This window comes from Typopeltis vanoorti, chromosome 8, assembly GCF_054136105.1.
Source record: "Typopeltis vanoorti isolate ZY-2024b chromosome 8, IOZ_Tvanoo_1.0, whole genome shotgun sequence".
In the NCBI taxonomy this organism is placed as follows: Eukaryota; Metazoa; Arthropoda; class Arachnida; order Uropygi; family Thelyphonidae; genus Typopeltis; species Typopeltis vanoorti.
The window spans coordinates 6,020,235-6,037,000 of NC_143556.1; the positions used below are offsets into that span (position 1 = coordinate 6,020,235).

The 16,766-nt window shown below is 36.5% G+C and overlaps 1 protein-coding gene across 4 annotated transcripts in view; it reads right to left on the reverse strand.

Moving 5' to 3' along the window:
- LOC150103699 (sterol O-acyltransferase 1-like) overlaps nt 1-16,766 on the reverse strand; it is a 246,292-nt gene that overhangs the window by 40,991 nt on the left and 188,535 nt on the right. For all 4 annotated transcript variants that reach the window (XM_090396650.1, XM_090396649.1, XM_090396652.1 and 1 more), the window contains exons 10-11: nt 16,143-16,416; nt 2,916-3,014 (exon numbers count right to left, since the gene is read on the reverse strand). In XM_090396650.1, the coding sequence (XP_090252776.1) occupies nt 2,916-3,014; nt 16,143-16,416 (373 nt within the window). The remainder of the gene's footprint in view (nt 1-2,915; nt 3,015-16,142; nt 16,417-16,766) is intronic.

Genomic DNA, 16,766 nt, shown 5'->3' on the forward strand with positions numbered 1-16,766 from the left:
CCACTAAATATCTTGTCTTTATAAACATCTATCTCACATCATACTCTTAAAGCCATTAGTGTTATTTCCACTGAGATTCTCTGTCCTGAGAGTGGATAATTCATTTCTTATCATGAGTAACACTCCTCCACTATATTTACCTTCCCTATTGTGTCGAAATATGCTATACCCTTTTATTTCTATCCCTGTTAGATCATTCTCTTCAGTTAACCAAGTTTCAATGATACAACAACCTTTGGAGAGATTGTGTCAATCAATGCCACAAACTCATTCACTTTATTCCTAATGCTCCCAGCATTTGTATACAGAGAAACCAATGTATTGCCGGTATGCATACCATTATTACTCATCTTATACTCCACCTGGCTCTGTAATTCAGTGTAAACTCTCTCATTTCTCAAGCCACTATCCCCATATAAGGTCATCCTGGAAACATTCCTCCTGTGCAATTATAGTTTCTCTGTCTCAGCACATTCACTTACCCAGAAAACAACAGTCTCTCCAAATGCCTGCACCCTTCTAATCCATCTCTTGCATACAGTTCTCTTCTATCCTCAAACGTACTCCATGGATCCACACATTCCAGATCTCTTTTCCTGCAGATTCTTGCTATCATATCATTTGTCTTCACTGTATAATAAATTTAGTTTAATCCTTTATCCAAGTGTGAGCAAACAAAGTTTGCACCTGAAAGTATCTTCAGGACTGGGGTAAGGTGGTACAACACGAGGGCAACTCGTTGCAAAGGTGGAGCAAGATACCAACACTCCTGTCTCAGTATCTCCTATAATGCAAAACACATCTCCTTGCGGATATGTCTAATGTTATGCATTAAGGGAAGGGCCACTACCCAGACTAGTTTCGACCTTTATTGAGGTCTCTTCAGTGGGAGCCAGGCCCAGGTGGAGATACCAGGCAGAAGCATTAGCAGGTCATCTCTACCTATAGGAGTTGCCAAATGGTGTGCCACCCTTTTTTAATAAATTACTCTGGATCTAGAGAAAGATGTTGGAAGTTTATTTTTCACTTGGTTAGAGTATAATAAATTTAGTTTAATCCTTTATCCAAGTGTGAGCAAACAAAGTTTGCACCTGAAAGTATCTTCAGGACTGGGGTAAGGTGGTACATTTGGCAACTCCCATAGGTAGAGATGACCTGCTAATGCTTCTTCCTGGTATCTCCACTTGGGCCTGGCTCCCACTGAAGAGACCTCAATAAAGGTCGAAACTAGTCTGGGTAGTGGCCCTTCCCTTAATGCATAACATTAGACATATCCGCAAGGAGATGCGTTTTGCATCATAGGAGATACTGAGACAGGAGTGTTGGTAGCTTGCTCCACCTTTGCAATGAGTTGCCCTGGTGTTGTACCACCTTACTCCAGTCCTGAAGATACTTTTAGGCGCAAACTTTGTTTGCTCACACTTGGATAAAGGATTAAACGAAATTTATTATACTCTAACCAAGTGAAAAATAAACTTCCAATTGTCTTCACTGCTTTTCTCATCCACTCCACATAATCATACTGGGGCAACACACTCACTATCTTTCCTCAGACACATTTCTGCTGCACTATGACTAACATCAACCTCAAATCTTCTGCTATGCAATTCATGCTACCTCTCAGGTCATTCATCCCAATCATTACTACCATCTCCTCCATATTTTCACGCCCTCTTCACTCTCTATTGTTTCACCAGGCAAGCACTCCTCTGGTACTCTACTCTGCACACCTCCCAAATCATCAAATCTCTATACATGACACTCCATGTATGGAGATTTGATGATTCATTCATCCTTCTCTCAATGGCATTCCTGACTCTTAGGGCTTCGAATTTCTCTCTCCTTTCTCTCTCACTCTCCCTCCTTCCTCTCACCTCTCTATCCCTTGCTTTCACACTCCTTCTCAACTTTCTGTAATTTCCTGTGTTCCACTTTCTCTCTGATGCTTTGCTTCTACATTTTCATGACTTTCTGTGCAGCTTCCTCTCTTCCGCTATCTCTCCTATTCTCTTGCTTTCTTCTCTCCCTTGCTCTCTGATGCCATTCTCTTACACCTACTCTCATTCCTCTGATACTAGCCAACCTCTGTATCCTCCTAAGATCTTCATTCACCCTCCTCAACTCAGTCTTCATTCCTTCCATCTCTTTTCTTGAGAGTTCTATTTCTCTCCCTCTCTCTCCACACATTCTGCTTTCAACTGACATTCACAAACACAATTATGGCCATCAAACAAACCATCTCCACTAAACTGCCCAAAGCGAAATCTACATTTACCTTGGTATAAGATAAAGTATAAGATGTTTTCTCACAGCTGCACTGTAAGTGTTACTATAGCACCTTGTTGCATACAAAGTTGTGTAGGCCACATTATGCAGTCTCTCTCTCTCTCTCTTTTTCTCCTTCAGTATGGTAATCCTTATTGAAGTAATTGTTTAATATGATTACATAATGTCTCTAGCTTAATATTGTCAGAATTTTATGTGTAAGCATTTAAAAGCTGGTCAATGTTTTGTATTATATTGGGTCTTCAAAGCACTGTGTGAAATGATTCTTCTCTGCAATGTTTCTAACTTTAACAGGTACTGTTTGCAGTTTTCTTCCTCTTATGCCTTATCTCATCTATTTGAGGGTTGGCCTTGTACTTGATACAACTTTTATGTGTGTGATCCCAAATGACTTGTCACAGAGCCTGATGTTGGGGGGGGGGGGGGTATTTTTGTTTGTTGAATTATGTTCATGGGGTCAGTTTGCTTGTTCTGAGGGATGAAAAACCCAAGTTTTCAGGAGGGAAAAAGCCCTCTAATAATGTTTTGTGTATTGAAAAAACATTATTGTTTTTTCAATAATGTTTTTGTCTATGCATATCTTTTGTAACAAAAAAGCATAAAATATTACAAAAAAAGAAACTACTTACTGCATACATATCTCTGTAAATGTATGTGTACAACCAATCATATACAATTGTGTTCCATGTGCGATAATACTTTCCAAATGATGTACAATTCCACCAGTCCTATTAGAAAAATTAAATTTCTGTATAAGACACAGATTTTATAAAAATAAATAAATAAAAAATATACAATATCATGTATTTTACTTGGAACTATTTGTGAACAATAATGCAAAGTTTCTTATGAAATATTCAGTGTCTTTGGTCCCTTTTATGTAGCAGGCTACAAAGCCAAAAGTCTGCGAATATAATAATAGTTGCATATTATTTCCATGTGACTATACTATCCTACCAAAATGTGAGAACATACCAAAGCAAATTATCAACTTTTGACCAGAAAGTTGATCATACTGAGTTCCACTTTTCTTTCCAAGCATTAGTTAGGTTAGACCAGGGGTCGGCAACCTGCAGCTCCGGAGCCGCATGCAGCTCTTTTCGTTATTAAACAATCTATTGTTGAATAATGCAAAATTAATGTTATTTATTAAATTAGAAACTAAAAACTAAATTTAGCATTTGCAATAAATTAAGGACATTTTACATTTAATCAAGGAGATTTTACATTAAGTCAAGGATATTTTACAATTGAAAATAGTAATGCAATGCAGAAAATTTAATACTTTCATGTTTGAACTCTTTGAAATCATATGCGATAATCCTTCTTTACATTCTATTTACATTTTACACAAATTCTATTTTATGGTGGATATGGACTTCCCATTTAAACGCACTAAATAAGAAACTACAGGGAAAGGAAAATACAGCAGTTTTGCTTTTAGAAGAAGTGATTTCGTTTGAACAAAAATGATATTTGTTTGCCACAGACTTAGCGAAAGGCACATTATTACATTTTCCTACATTGAAGAAATATCAACAAGAACAAGCTGATAATAATACCATAAATTTAACCTTTTTCAAAGAAATTGTGGTAAATATGCGATCTGCATTTAATGGGAGATTTGAGGAATTTAGAAAGAGCAAGACAACTATGTCATTTTTATTGCGACCACTTGAAATAAATCCTGCCGAATTAAATTTTTCACCTTTTGCTGGAATTTATGAGGCTGCATTTCAACTTCAGTTAGAGGACCTGAAAACCCAGAGTTTGTGGAATTCAAAATTTAGAAATCTTAAAGCTGACCTGGAGGAGTTGGAAAGACAAAAATCTACTCTTGCAATACAAAACAAATGGTCTGAAATAGAAGATCTTAAAAAGCAAGATCAGATTGTATTATTTGACACGTGGAATTGTTTGCCAGACACTTAGATTCGGTGATTTCAAACATACTCATTTGGATTTTTATCAATTTTCGGATCGACATATTTCTGTGAGCAAATATTTTCTAATATGAATTTTATTAAAAGTAAATTGAGAAACCAACTAAACAACATGAGTCTTTCGTCATGTTTGAAAATTAAAAATTACGGCATATTTGCCGCATATTGAGAAACTATCCCAAGAAGTTCAACAGCAGAAGTCGCACTAAGAAGATATTTTAAATTAAAAAAAAAAATTAAAGTAACAGGTGTTATTGGATTTTATACATATGTTTTTGTAAGGAGGAACAAATCTTTGTTTTATTATTTAATATTTAAAAATATCATATAACTTTGTGTGACATGCCACCCCTGTGTTTTACAAGTATGATAACGTGTTACTGTAAAAAATAATAATAATAAAAAAACAACAACTGAATAAATAATTTAATTATAATATTTTTCAATGTAGTTTCTAAATTTAAAGCAGTGATGAGCAATTAAATAGTAAATCAAATATTCGGTTCGATCCACATAAAGAATATTTTCTTTTTCTTTGATAAGAAAGTATTAATTTATTTTCCACTATTTAGCCATATTTTAATTTTTTAACCTGCACAAATAAATTCACATGTACTAATTCTGCCAGACAAAATGAACACCATGGACCTCGCAAAAAACCTGAGAGGGCCGCATGCAACCCGCGGACCATTGGTTGCTCTCATCATTGTGTGCGGCTCCCTAAATTTTTTTTAACAGATATAATTTTAAAAATGGCTCTTCAATCCAAAAAGGTTGCCGACTCCTGGGTTAGACTAATGAAATGGATCATGACCTATTTCCACATGTTGGTTCATCACAGACCTGTTTTCTTGGATTCATCTCAAGGCTGTATTCAGGCAACTACAATGTTCAGATATTAATCTCTTCAAAAAATCCTGAATTTAGCATCACTATTTGTGATATGGTACATTATTGTGTTAGAAGTAGTATGAACTACTACCATAAAATTGCCACAATGTAGGACATGCACAATCATCCAGAATATTTATTATTATTTATTACTTTGTGACACCTCCAAGGAGTCCAAAGTATGAGTAGGTGTCCTCCCTCATCAAGGGAGGGCATCTACTCTACAACTCTCCATGTCCACCACGCAATCCTTCAACTACACCAAACCACCAGAATTATCATCATCATCTACACCAATACCATCTACTGTCCACCACCACTAGTATTTTTTTGTCTGTAAATGGCATGTGTTCTCAAGGTTGATTTGTCTGTATGCGGGATGAAAAACCCAAGTTTCTGGGAGAAAATCCCTGCTACCTCCATATGAGATTGGCTAACTTAACTTCAATTATAAAAAAAAAAAACATATTGAGATTCCGCCCATCATGACAAGAATCAAGGTTGATTTGTCTGTATGCGGGATGAAAAACCCAAGTTTATGGGAGAAAGATCCTGCTACCTCCATATGAGATTGGCTAACTTACCTAAATACCCATATTGAGATTCCTCAATATGGAGTATTTTCGATTGGAAAAGGCCAAAGGAATCTCAATATGAGATTCCTTTGGATTCCTTAGGCCTTTTCCAATCGAACAGCACAACGTACTGTTGTTCTTCCAATTGCACTATGGAATGTAGGAATTAGCAGTTATGATTTCATGCACTGCAACCACCTAATCCATACCATAAAAAGCAACAAACTTTATCATTGGGCAATCACCAATGATAAAGTTTGAAAAACTGCCATGACCAAACTTTATCGTTGGGCAAACACACTCAAGTACAAAGTCTTCTTCCAATATACTCAAATGGGGCAATCAAACTGCATGTTTGAAACATGTGGCATGATTCATTGCTCTAAAGAACTGAATTCCACTGTTCCATGGTCTAAGAGCATCCACAAACAATCCATGCATCTCTAAATACAGATACTTAGGATCCAATTATCAGTCAGGACCATCAACCTTATCAAGACATTTTGACTCCTGTCATTTAGTCCTGCTGATTTCTGGAGACTCAATATGACCAGTGGACTTAGAGATTATTAATTGTTGTATAATAGCATGGACAGACATTTGTTCTATATAAAATCAAAATGATTTCTGCACAAGTTATATTTCCTTTTCAGACTCCAAAATTTACATACTGAATGCAATCATGTCCTGTTTTCTGAATTAGAGGAGTGTCTCATAATTTTGGTAGGCCAATGTGTTGTTAACTCAACTTATACAGGGTGTTCGGGATAAATTTGACATATTTATAATTAATTATATTTTTCCGTAAGTTACATGTATTAACACACACTTCTCTTCATTTAAAAGTTTGGACCCTTCTTCATTCACATACAAGATGTCAGAAAGGATGGATAGCTGGAACCCACCTGAATCATGGAAGAGAATAACTTGTATCATGATGATTCGTGCCCGCCATCAAAATAAGGATATTACGACTGCTGCCCAATGCTCCCTGAATACAGTAAAAACAATCAGGCATGAACTAGAGACTTGCAATGGTGACTACGAGGATGTAGCAAGAAGAAAGATCCCTAGCAGATGATCTGATTGCGTTCGTACAGCAGAATTCCTCGCAAATCTGCAGGAACAGGTGTTGAAGAACCCTGGCATTGGAATTCGGGCTTTGTTCGTGGAGTTGCTAACTGTAGTCAAGCCCTGGATAACAAGGGTAGGCAATGGTAGGCCGTATGTATGGCAGCAGGATTCGGCCCCTTGCCACACCTCTGGGAAAAGTCAAAAATGGTTGTCTGAAAATTTCTACGACTTCACCAGTCCAAATGTTTGGCCTCCAAACTCCCCAGACCTTAACCCCATGGATTATTTTGTATGGGGCGCAGTTGAAAAAGACACCAATCGCACTTCCAGTAATACAAAAGCCCAGTTAATGGATAAAATTAAAACAGTTTTTGCAGCCCTTCCCAGGGAGACTGTAGCATCAGCTTGTTCGAGGTTCCGAAGCAGAATTGAAGCTGTGATCGATGCTAATGGTGGTTATTTTGAGTAAATCTTGTTGATAGTATTGTAATTAACTCTGCCTGTAATGTTTTTTTGTCAATTCATTAAATTTAATAGATACAAAGAAGATTTTCTTTTTCCTTACGAAACTGTCAAATTTATCCCGAACACCCTGTATATAGTTATATGAAATTGTAATTGCATAGGACTTGTGTGTGAAAAAAAAATTAATAAATTGTTCTAGTTTAAAATGAAATGTAATATATATTACATTAAGTAAAGAATATTAAATTCCACATTGTCATAAAGTATTTTAATAACAAGCTTATTAAATGAATTTATTAATAAAGTGCTACCAGTACAAGCAAAAACTTAAATTGTTATTATATATACCTTTATGTAACTTTCAGTATATTGAAAAGTCACAACCAACAGCATACTGCCATTTGCAAGAGCGCAAGAGTACAAGTATTTATATATATATATATTTACCTACATGCACGCACGCATGCACACACATACAAGTTGAATAATTTAAAATAAATACAATTATTGCTCAATAAGGATATGATGAAGCCAATTTAACATGGTATATTAAATTGACTTCATATCCTTCATACAAGACATGATTAAGTATTCAAGTAAACTCTTGCTATTTTAAACTCATGAACCACAGGAATAATTTGATGTGGCAAATAGTTTGCTATAGTGAATTTTCTTTATTCACAGTTTCTGCACTCACCACATCCTGAGTCAATGCATTCCACTCACCAATCACTCTCCGTGCACCTTCTTCTTCTCAATATTCTGTTCACACCCTTCTATACAGCTTCCAAGAATGGCCTCATGTTCTCCCCCCTTGTCTCCCTCTACTCTATGGAAAATCTCCTCAATATTAATCTGATAACAACCTCTCACCAACTTATATATCTCAATCATCCCCTCCCCCCCCCTCTCTTTCTATTCACAAGGCTTTGCAACTTATATTCCCTCAATCTCTCCTCATGTTTGATATTTCACAGACCTGACATTGACTTATTAAACCTTCTCTGGACCCTCTCCAATATATATCCTCATCCCCTTGAAAACCAGATGGCCAAATCTGCACACAGTAGTCCATATGTAGCTTGAGCAAAGCCTTATACAAGGGAACCATAACCTCTTTGCTTCTACATGTTAATGTCTCCACTTCATTATTTCCATAATCTATTGTGATGTTCTTACAATATTAGCAATGTGATCCCTAAACTTCAAGTCTTTGTCCACCATCACTCCCAAATCTCACATCTCCATCAAAATTTCCTCATTAATAGTATACCCTGCATCCCAACCTTGCCTATCAAATTTCAGGACTTTGCACTTTGCAACATTAAGCTGATAGCTCCACTCATTTTTCCACTCACTTAGTCTATTCATATCCTCCTGCAAGGCACAACATCTACTCTCCTTCTCATAGTTCTTCCCAACTTTGCATCATTAACAAACAGCTGCACATCTCCAGATAAGCCAGTTCCAGTGTCATTAATGTACAGGTTAAACCATAATGGTCCCAAAACAGATTTTTATGGCATTCCACTAGTGACCGTCCTTTTTGGGATATCACTCCTCCATACACAACCTGTTGATACCTATCTGACAGCCAATCAGTTTTCCAGCTCACTAGTCTGTTATCTAATGTCATTTGTTTCAATTCAACTACTAGTCTAGTTAGTCACATGACAGTCTATCAAAAGCCTTTGAAAAATCCAAGTACACCACAGTATATGCATCTCCTTTATCGAACACTGCTATTATCAACCACTTCTGAATTCTAGTCCACAATAACTATAGATACACAGATTGGCCTATAATTTATAGCCTCATTCTCATCCCCCTCGTGAAGTGGAAAAATTTTTTCCACTGTTTTTTGCTACTTAACCATCTTTTAAAAGCCAGCTTTTTATTTTCAATTATTGTTTTTATTTCACTGTCCCATATATGTAATTTTTTATTTTTATGATATTTCTTATGTGTTCGTAGACTTTCATATGCTACTGATGCAATAATTTCTTTTATATTATTCCATTCTTTCTCAATGTCTTCATTTTCTTGTATTTTTTTAAGTAGTTACTAATCATCTATTGCTATAAATTTCTTAGACTTGAATCATTTAGTAGTCTTACTTTGTAATTAGATTTTGTTTCTCTAGTTTGTTTATTTTTATTTTTTTTGTATTTTTTTGCAACCAGTTTGATGGAAACTTTAGTTTTGCCTGCACTAAATAGTTATCTGTGTCAATTTTATTTTTATTATTACAGGTATCTCCACGGAGTCTATAGACTCATCACTGGAGACCCAAACTATCAAAACAATATATATCATACCTCTTCTTGAATTAATTTAGAGATGAAGAACTCGCAACTGAGTTAGGCAATGCTCATTCACCACCCTCCAAGCACAAAATCTAGTTCTCACACCCTTGTTAATCACACTTTTCCTTAATTTCCAGGGATGACCTCTTGTTCTTCCATCACTGTCACAAAGCTGAAATATTTCCCCTGATTCAATCTTATAAAAATCTTTTAGTAATTTAAATGTTTCTATCATATTCCATCTTCTAGGCCTATCAATCAACCTCAGCAATCCACAAGCTCTCAATCTATCAATGTAGGGAGCATTTTTTTACATCACTCACCAACTTAGTCACTCTCCTCTAAACCCACTCCACAACCTCCTCATCTCCAAGGAATCCAGGTGACTAGACTTGAGCACAGTAATCCAAATGTGGAAGTATCAATGCCTTATGAAGGGGAAGGGGAATAATAATCTCTTTATCTCTGGATGTTAGTGTGTTCTTCAATAACCAAGTAATCCTATGTGCAATCTTGGACACCTTAGCAATGTGTCACGTGAACTTCATTTCCCTATCTACCAATACCACCAAGTCCCTAGCCTCATCAATCTCTTGAAATACCGTTCCATCAATGTGGTACACAGCTGGTAATCTTTTAATCCCAAAATGCATAACTTTACACTTTACCACATTGAACTGACATCGATTACCTTTTTCTCATTTTGCCAGCTTATTTAAATCATCCTGCAAACTCTCAACATCAGCTTGATTTTTTTATTGTGCTACCCAACTTTGCATCATCAGCAAACAACTGAATATCTCCCTTCAAGCCATTTCCTATATCATTTATCTACAAATTAAACAATAGCGGCCCAAGCACAGAACCCTGAGGCACACGACTGGTCACCTGCCTCATCCTGGACTCTGCTCCTCCATACACTACTTTCTGGTATTTCTTCATGAACCATTCTCTTATCGATATCACCAGTTTAGTATCTATCCCCATCTTCTCTAATTTGCACAACAATATTCCATGGGGTATCCTGTCAAAAGCCTTAGCAAAATAAAGAAGTATCACTGCGTAGCCCTGTCCAACTCAGATGTCATTCTATTATAAAAAGTTAATAAACTGCTAAGGCAGGATCGACCTTTAACAAAACCATGTTGGCCCCTATAGAGTATCATATTCTGATCCACCCATTCTTGAATTCTCTCCTTAACCAACTTTTCCAATACTTTTACCACCACTCTCAAGATGGTGATTGGTCTATAACTAACTACTGCAGTCTTCGAGCCACCTTTATGCAAAGGAACCACTTTACCTTCCTTCCACTCCCAAGGGACCATACCAGCGTTCAAACTTAAGTTAAATAACCAAGAGGTGTTGACAATTCCTTTGCTCATCATGCAATACCCAAGCTTATTCCATCTAAACCTACAGCAGTGTTTGCATTTAAATTCTACAACATACTAAGTACCCCTGATTTATTAACTTCAATTCTCAGGTAGAGAGATATGCTCACTTGGGTGACAGACTTTTGAAAAGTGATCACTCAGTAACTCTACTATTACATCTGAATTGGTCACCTCAATACCTTCAGCACCCACTAATTATTATTATTATTACCCCAAGACCTCATGGAGTCAAAGACTCATCTGAGAGGTCCTTTTATCACACACACATCTCATCATACCGAGCCTTAAACACACTCAAATTCCTTGCAGACACCACACTTTCAGGCAAGGCATTCCCATCATTCACAACAATGCATGAAAAAAATCTGCCTCTCACTCCCCTACTCACACCCTCTTTATATAGTTTCCAGGGATGACCTCTGGTTCTCCTCTGATCTCCCACTATTCTCTGTAGAACTTCTCCACCACTGATCTTATAACAACCCCTTACCAACTTGTAGGTCTCTATCATATCTACCCTCTTCCTCCTCTCCACCAGACTCTGCAAATTATATCTTCTCAATCTTTCCTCATACTTAACATTCCAAAGGTCAGAAACTATCTTAGTCAGTCACCTTTGGACCCTTTCCAACATCTCTTCATCCTTCTGAAAACCCGGTGACCAAATTTGGGCACAATAGTCCATGTGTGGCCTAATCAAAGCCTTATATAATGGAACAAGAATCTCCTTACTTCTACATGTCAGTGTCTGCATCATTCCCAGAAGCTTTTGTGTAGTCTTCACAATTTTGGCTATGTGTCCCCTAAATTTTAGATCCTTATCCACTATCACCCCCAGATCTCTTATTTCCTCTTCAACAATATATTCTCACCAAGCATAAATTCTGCATCCCATCTTTGTTTTCCAAATTTTATTCTTCCCAAATCATTCTTCGTTTTTACCTGCCAAATAGCAGAAGAACTCTTTGAGATTACCCTTGATCTCCTTGGCTAAGGTCTTCTCATAATCTGATTTAGCTTTTCTTACTATGCTGGTAACCTTCCTAGCTTGAGCCTTGTACTGCTCATGGGTGTACTGATAGCCTTTCTCCTTGTAAATTCTCCACAACATTTTCTTTTTTTTTGCAGATCAAGCCTGATACTACTAATCATCCAAGTAACAACTACCGTGTTTGTCTTCCTGACCATGGGAATACATTCTGATATTGCCTTCCTCAGACACCTGCTGATTTTATCCCATGCACTGCTAACATCTTTCCCCTGCAATATGTTCTGCCATGGGATGGCTGTAAGCTCATTCTGAAGCCTGTTATAATTGCCTAACCTGTAGTTCCATAAATACCCCTTCTTGAGAGAGAGAGAGATCCACAAATTTTGCAACCTCCCAAGTCAATACACATGATCGCTCTCACCAATTGGAGATAACGAGGACACCTTACTTATGCATATGTCCTCTGAACTTATGACCAGATCCAACACTCTCACACCACGAGTCCCTTCAGTTATGTGCTGTTTCAAATAATTATCTCTTAGAAAGTGTATGAATTCAATTTCCTTTTTGCCATGTGATATTTCCTCCTTCCAATTGATATCACCATAATTAAAATTTCTAGAGTCAGAAGAGGACTAGATTTCTAGCCGTCTTCTGACTTTAACATCTAGGAAGAGGTTTGCTGCTTTTTCATTTACTATAAAATAGTCTATTATTGATTTTTGTCCTCTTGCACACCATGTATATTTATGTATATTTTTATGTTTGTAAAATGTATTCATTATTTTTAAATTATTATATATTATATAATCAGTGAGTCGCTTTCCATTTTGTTTACTGTTGGTTGTCCAAATTTTTTATATTATTGTCAATTTTTTTCATTCCTATTCTGGCATTAATACAAATGTACTATAGGTTTAGTAATGACCTTTCATGGGAGGTAACCACATAAAAAAAATTCCCCTTCAAATCCTGGATGAACAGATGTGAGCACAGTAATCCAGGTCTGGATTATGCTGCTCAGAATCACCACTCTGTTAAAAAATAATAAAATAAAATTTTATAAAAATTCTGAGGATTGTTATAATACTTCTCAGTACTGTAGCAATCCTCTATTTTTTTTATGTAATTTCCAATCCATAAAAGGTTATAAACTTATGGAACATTAGTATACAAAGATTGACAATAGTATTTTTTCTATTTTTATTAATTTTATATATATCTTTTTTTTTTGTATTTTTTACTTATTTTTTCATGATCTCTGAAACAGGATTTCTGCTCCATGAGGGAGCAGTGATCTCACACTGGCAAAAGAAATTCATTTCATACCTAAAGAAAATCACAAACACCCATGAACTTTAAATGATTCCTTGCCTCCTTCAGTAGAGTATGTAGGCTCCCATTTGTAGATCGCAAAACCTTACATTTAGCTGTGCTAAGCTGAAATCCCCATCCATTTACCAAATGGATGGGGATTCAGCTTATTCAAATTCTTCTGAATCAGCAATATTATTAAAAACACTCTCAAGCTTCATATCATCTACAGAAACAACTGAACCATGCTATTCAGTGACAATATCACTGACATAAAGGTTGAACAGTAATGGTCTGGTGTACAGTGCCATGTGGAGCTCCATTTATAACCTTTCTCTATTTTGATAACACCACCCCATACAGAACTATGTAATATCTATCAGATAGAAAATTTATAATTCATATCTCTAACCTGATATCTTCTTCTTCTCCTTCAACCTTTTGGTTCTGCCCACTGCAGGACGAAGGTCTCTCCCACAATTTTCCAGACCACTCGGTTTTCTTCCTCTCCCATCCATCTCACTCCTGCAATTTGTTCCAGTTCATTCCTCCACTTTCTTCTCGGTCTTCCTCCATCCATTGGTCTCCACTCTATTTTTCTAGTCCATCTCCCATCACTGCATCTGGCAATATGGCCAGCCCATCTCCACTTAGCCTGTTTAATATACTTTACAATATCCATGACACCTGTTTGAGATTTTATCCAGGTATTTGTCTTCCTATCTCTTAATGTTATTTTTAGCATACTTCTCTCCATACGATGTTGTGTTGTTCTCAGCTTTTTGTTTAGGGTTTCTGTTATAGTCCATGTTTCTCCTCTGTATGTTAGGACAGGAAATATGCACTAGTCGAAAGCTTTCCTTTTTAGACTAATAGGGATGTTACTTCTGAATATTACTAGATGCCACATGATAGTTGATATTTAAGTGGGTTTAGATATCAGGTTCTTCTGAAAATGAGAGACATATTCAGAAGTAACCTGATATCTAAACCCACTTAAATATCAACTATCATGTGACATCTAGTAAATGACTTTGTAAACTCCAGCAATGTGATAACATGTATCTTTCCTTTATCATACATAACACAAAAAGAGCGACTGATGATTTTATGTTACTATAAAAGGCAACCAGATTATTTCTTTAACATTGTAACAACTGCAGAAGGTTGTTACAATGTTAAATGTAACATTGTAACAACCTTCTTAATTATTAATTAGTTAAATGTAAGAAGAATTGGTCTATAGTACTAGCAGTATATCCATTCCTAGGGATTCTTCTAGCTGCATGGCATTCATTAAACTGCCTGTGCCAGGTTAATGGCACAGTCAGCTCCCATTAGTTAGCAGCAATTTGCCATTGCTGCTAACAAATATTTTTAAATAGCACCCATGCACTACTGATCTCTCTCTCTCTCTCTATCTCTCCCCCCCCCCCCTCTTCATTCAAATCTGTCCCAAGCTGATTTTTAAGTCTATTATCATCATCAGACATTAATGGAGTCAAAACATTCATCACAGGTTGTTTGACAATCACACACACACACAGTTCATCCAACCCTGTACTCACTATATTCTCAGGCAATGCATTGCAATTACCCACCACTTTCCATGCAAAAAAAAAAAACATACTCCTCATACTCTACTCACAACCTCCATATACTGCTTACTTCCCCCTCCCCCCACAGTATCTCCCCCAAAATATGAAAAATTAATCCGGTCTAATGCCGACCTGGTTGGCCGAGTTGTTAGAGTATCCGCTCTCCAGCCAAAAGGCTGGGGGTTTAAATCCCACTGTCGGCATGGATGTTTATGATTATCCATGGAAATACTAGTGGTGGTGGCAGACAGTAGATGCCGTTGGTGTAGTTGGTGGATTGGGTGGTGGAGACAGAGTTGCAGAGTAGGTGCCCCTGCAGACGGGGGGAGGGAGTTCCATTGGATCAAACAATCTGTATCCATGGCATTGTCTGCCTCCATCATCTGCACTACAGCCATTCCAGGGTGACAGACTATGCCATTGATGCAGATTATTGGATCCAATGGAACTCTCCCCCCATACAGGAATAGATACAAATCAGAAAGGCTGCTATTCCTGAAATCTGCCACCAAACTACAAAATTTTCCAAACCTAAACAAATTCAACTGTATCACATTGCCAAAAATCTAGGTTACTAATCAATCTGAGACTTTCAGCAAGATTCCACCACACTGCTTTCCTGCTGATGAGCCTGCATGCACATGCTTAGGATTTCTTTATGCCCATGAAGATGCCTTGGTGACAAAAGCAAAATATTGATTTATAATTTAATTAGATAAATAAATTTAGTTAATTATTATTTTTAGATGTGTTTCTCCATTAAACATCAATATGAGTGATAATCAATGTCTAAGCATCCATACCAGATTAGTGACATGTCCTAGATAGGATTCAGATTCATACTTTTCCAATGAAAAAACATTATTTTGCTCCTATGACTGCATTACAGAGGCATGTGTGTGTGTGTGTGTGTGTGTGTGTGTGTGTGTGTGTGTGTGTGTGTGTGTGTGTGTGTGTGTGTACGCATGCGTGTATGTGCATGCATGCATGAAGGCAGTAACAGAATGGAGAATATAATTGTGCTATGCCATTATTTGAAATGTGAGTAGGCATTTACAGCCGTCTTAAGAGAGAATATTGTACAATGGCTTAAACTCAATCAATTTCATCTCTATCATGTATAGAAAACTTGATATCTATCAATTCAGTAATTGGCAATAGAACACAAGAAATTTTCTAAACTGAATAGCTCAAAATGCTAATGGCTAGGGCAATCACATTTTAGTTGTACTTAAATGAAATAATCAGTAATACTTGATCATGTAATTTTTTTCAAAAATAAATTCACTAATATAAACTTACCTGATAAAATAATCGATCCCCAAACTGCAACATTTCAGCAAAACAGTTCATCCAGGAATGGAGTAAACCATAGAAAATTAAAAACATAGCTAATGCACCAACCAGAACAGCTAAAGACAATGTAAGGACAAAATGTACAAATGACATTGGTTCTTTTCCTGTATTCTGGAATATTTCAACCACAAATCTGTTGAAGGGAACAAAGGAACAGAACACACAGGCCAAAAACTGTAGAAAGTACCAAAGTACATACTGCCATCTCACATAGGGTGTTCTGAAATTAAATAAATTAGTGGTAATGGTATAAATATATTTGTATTTACAAATATGACATTAAGTTTCTATTACTGACATTTATATTTCTAAAAATTAGTTATTAAATACATTGATTTTTTTTTATAATCCGAAAAATTAATATAGTAGAGTGGAAGAAGCTAAGAGAATGAGAATGACTATTTGAATGTTGCTCTCTATTAGTGCCAGTGCTCGATCAATGTTGGAGAAGTTTTACAGAGAATAATGGGAGATCAGGGGAGAACCAGAGGTCATCCCTGGAAACTGTATAAAGAGGGTGTGAGTAGGGGAGTGAGAGGCAGGTTTTTTTCGTGCAGAGTTGTGAATGAT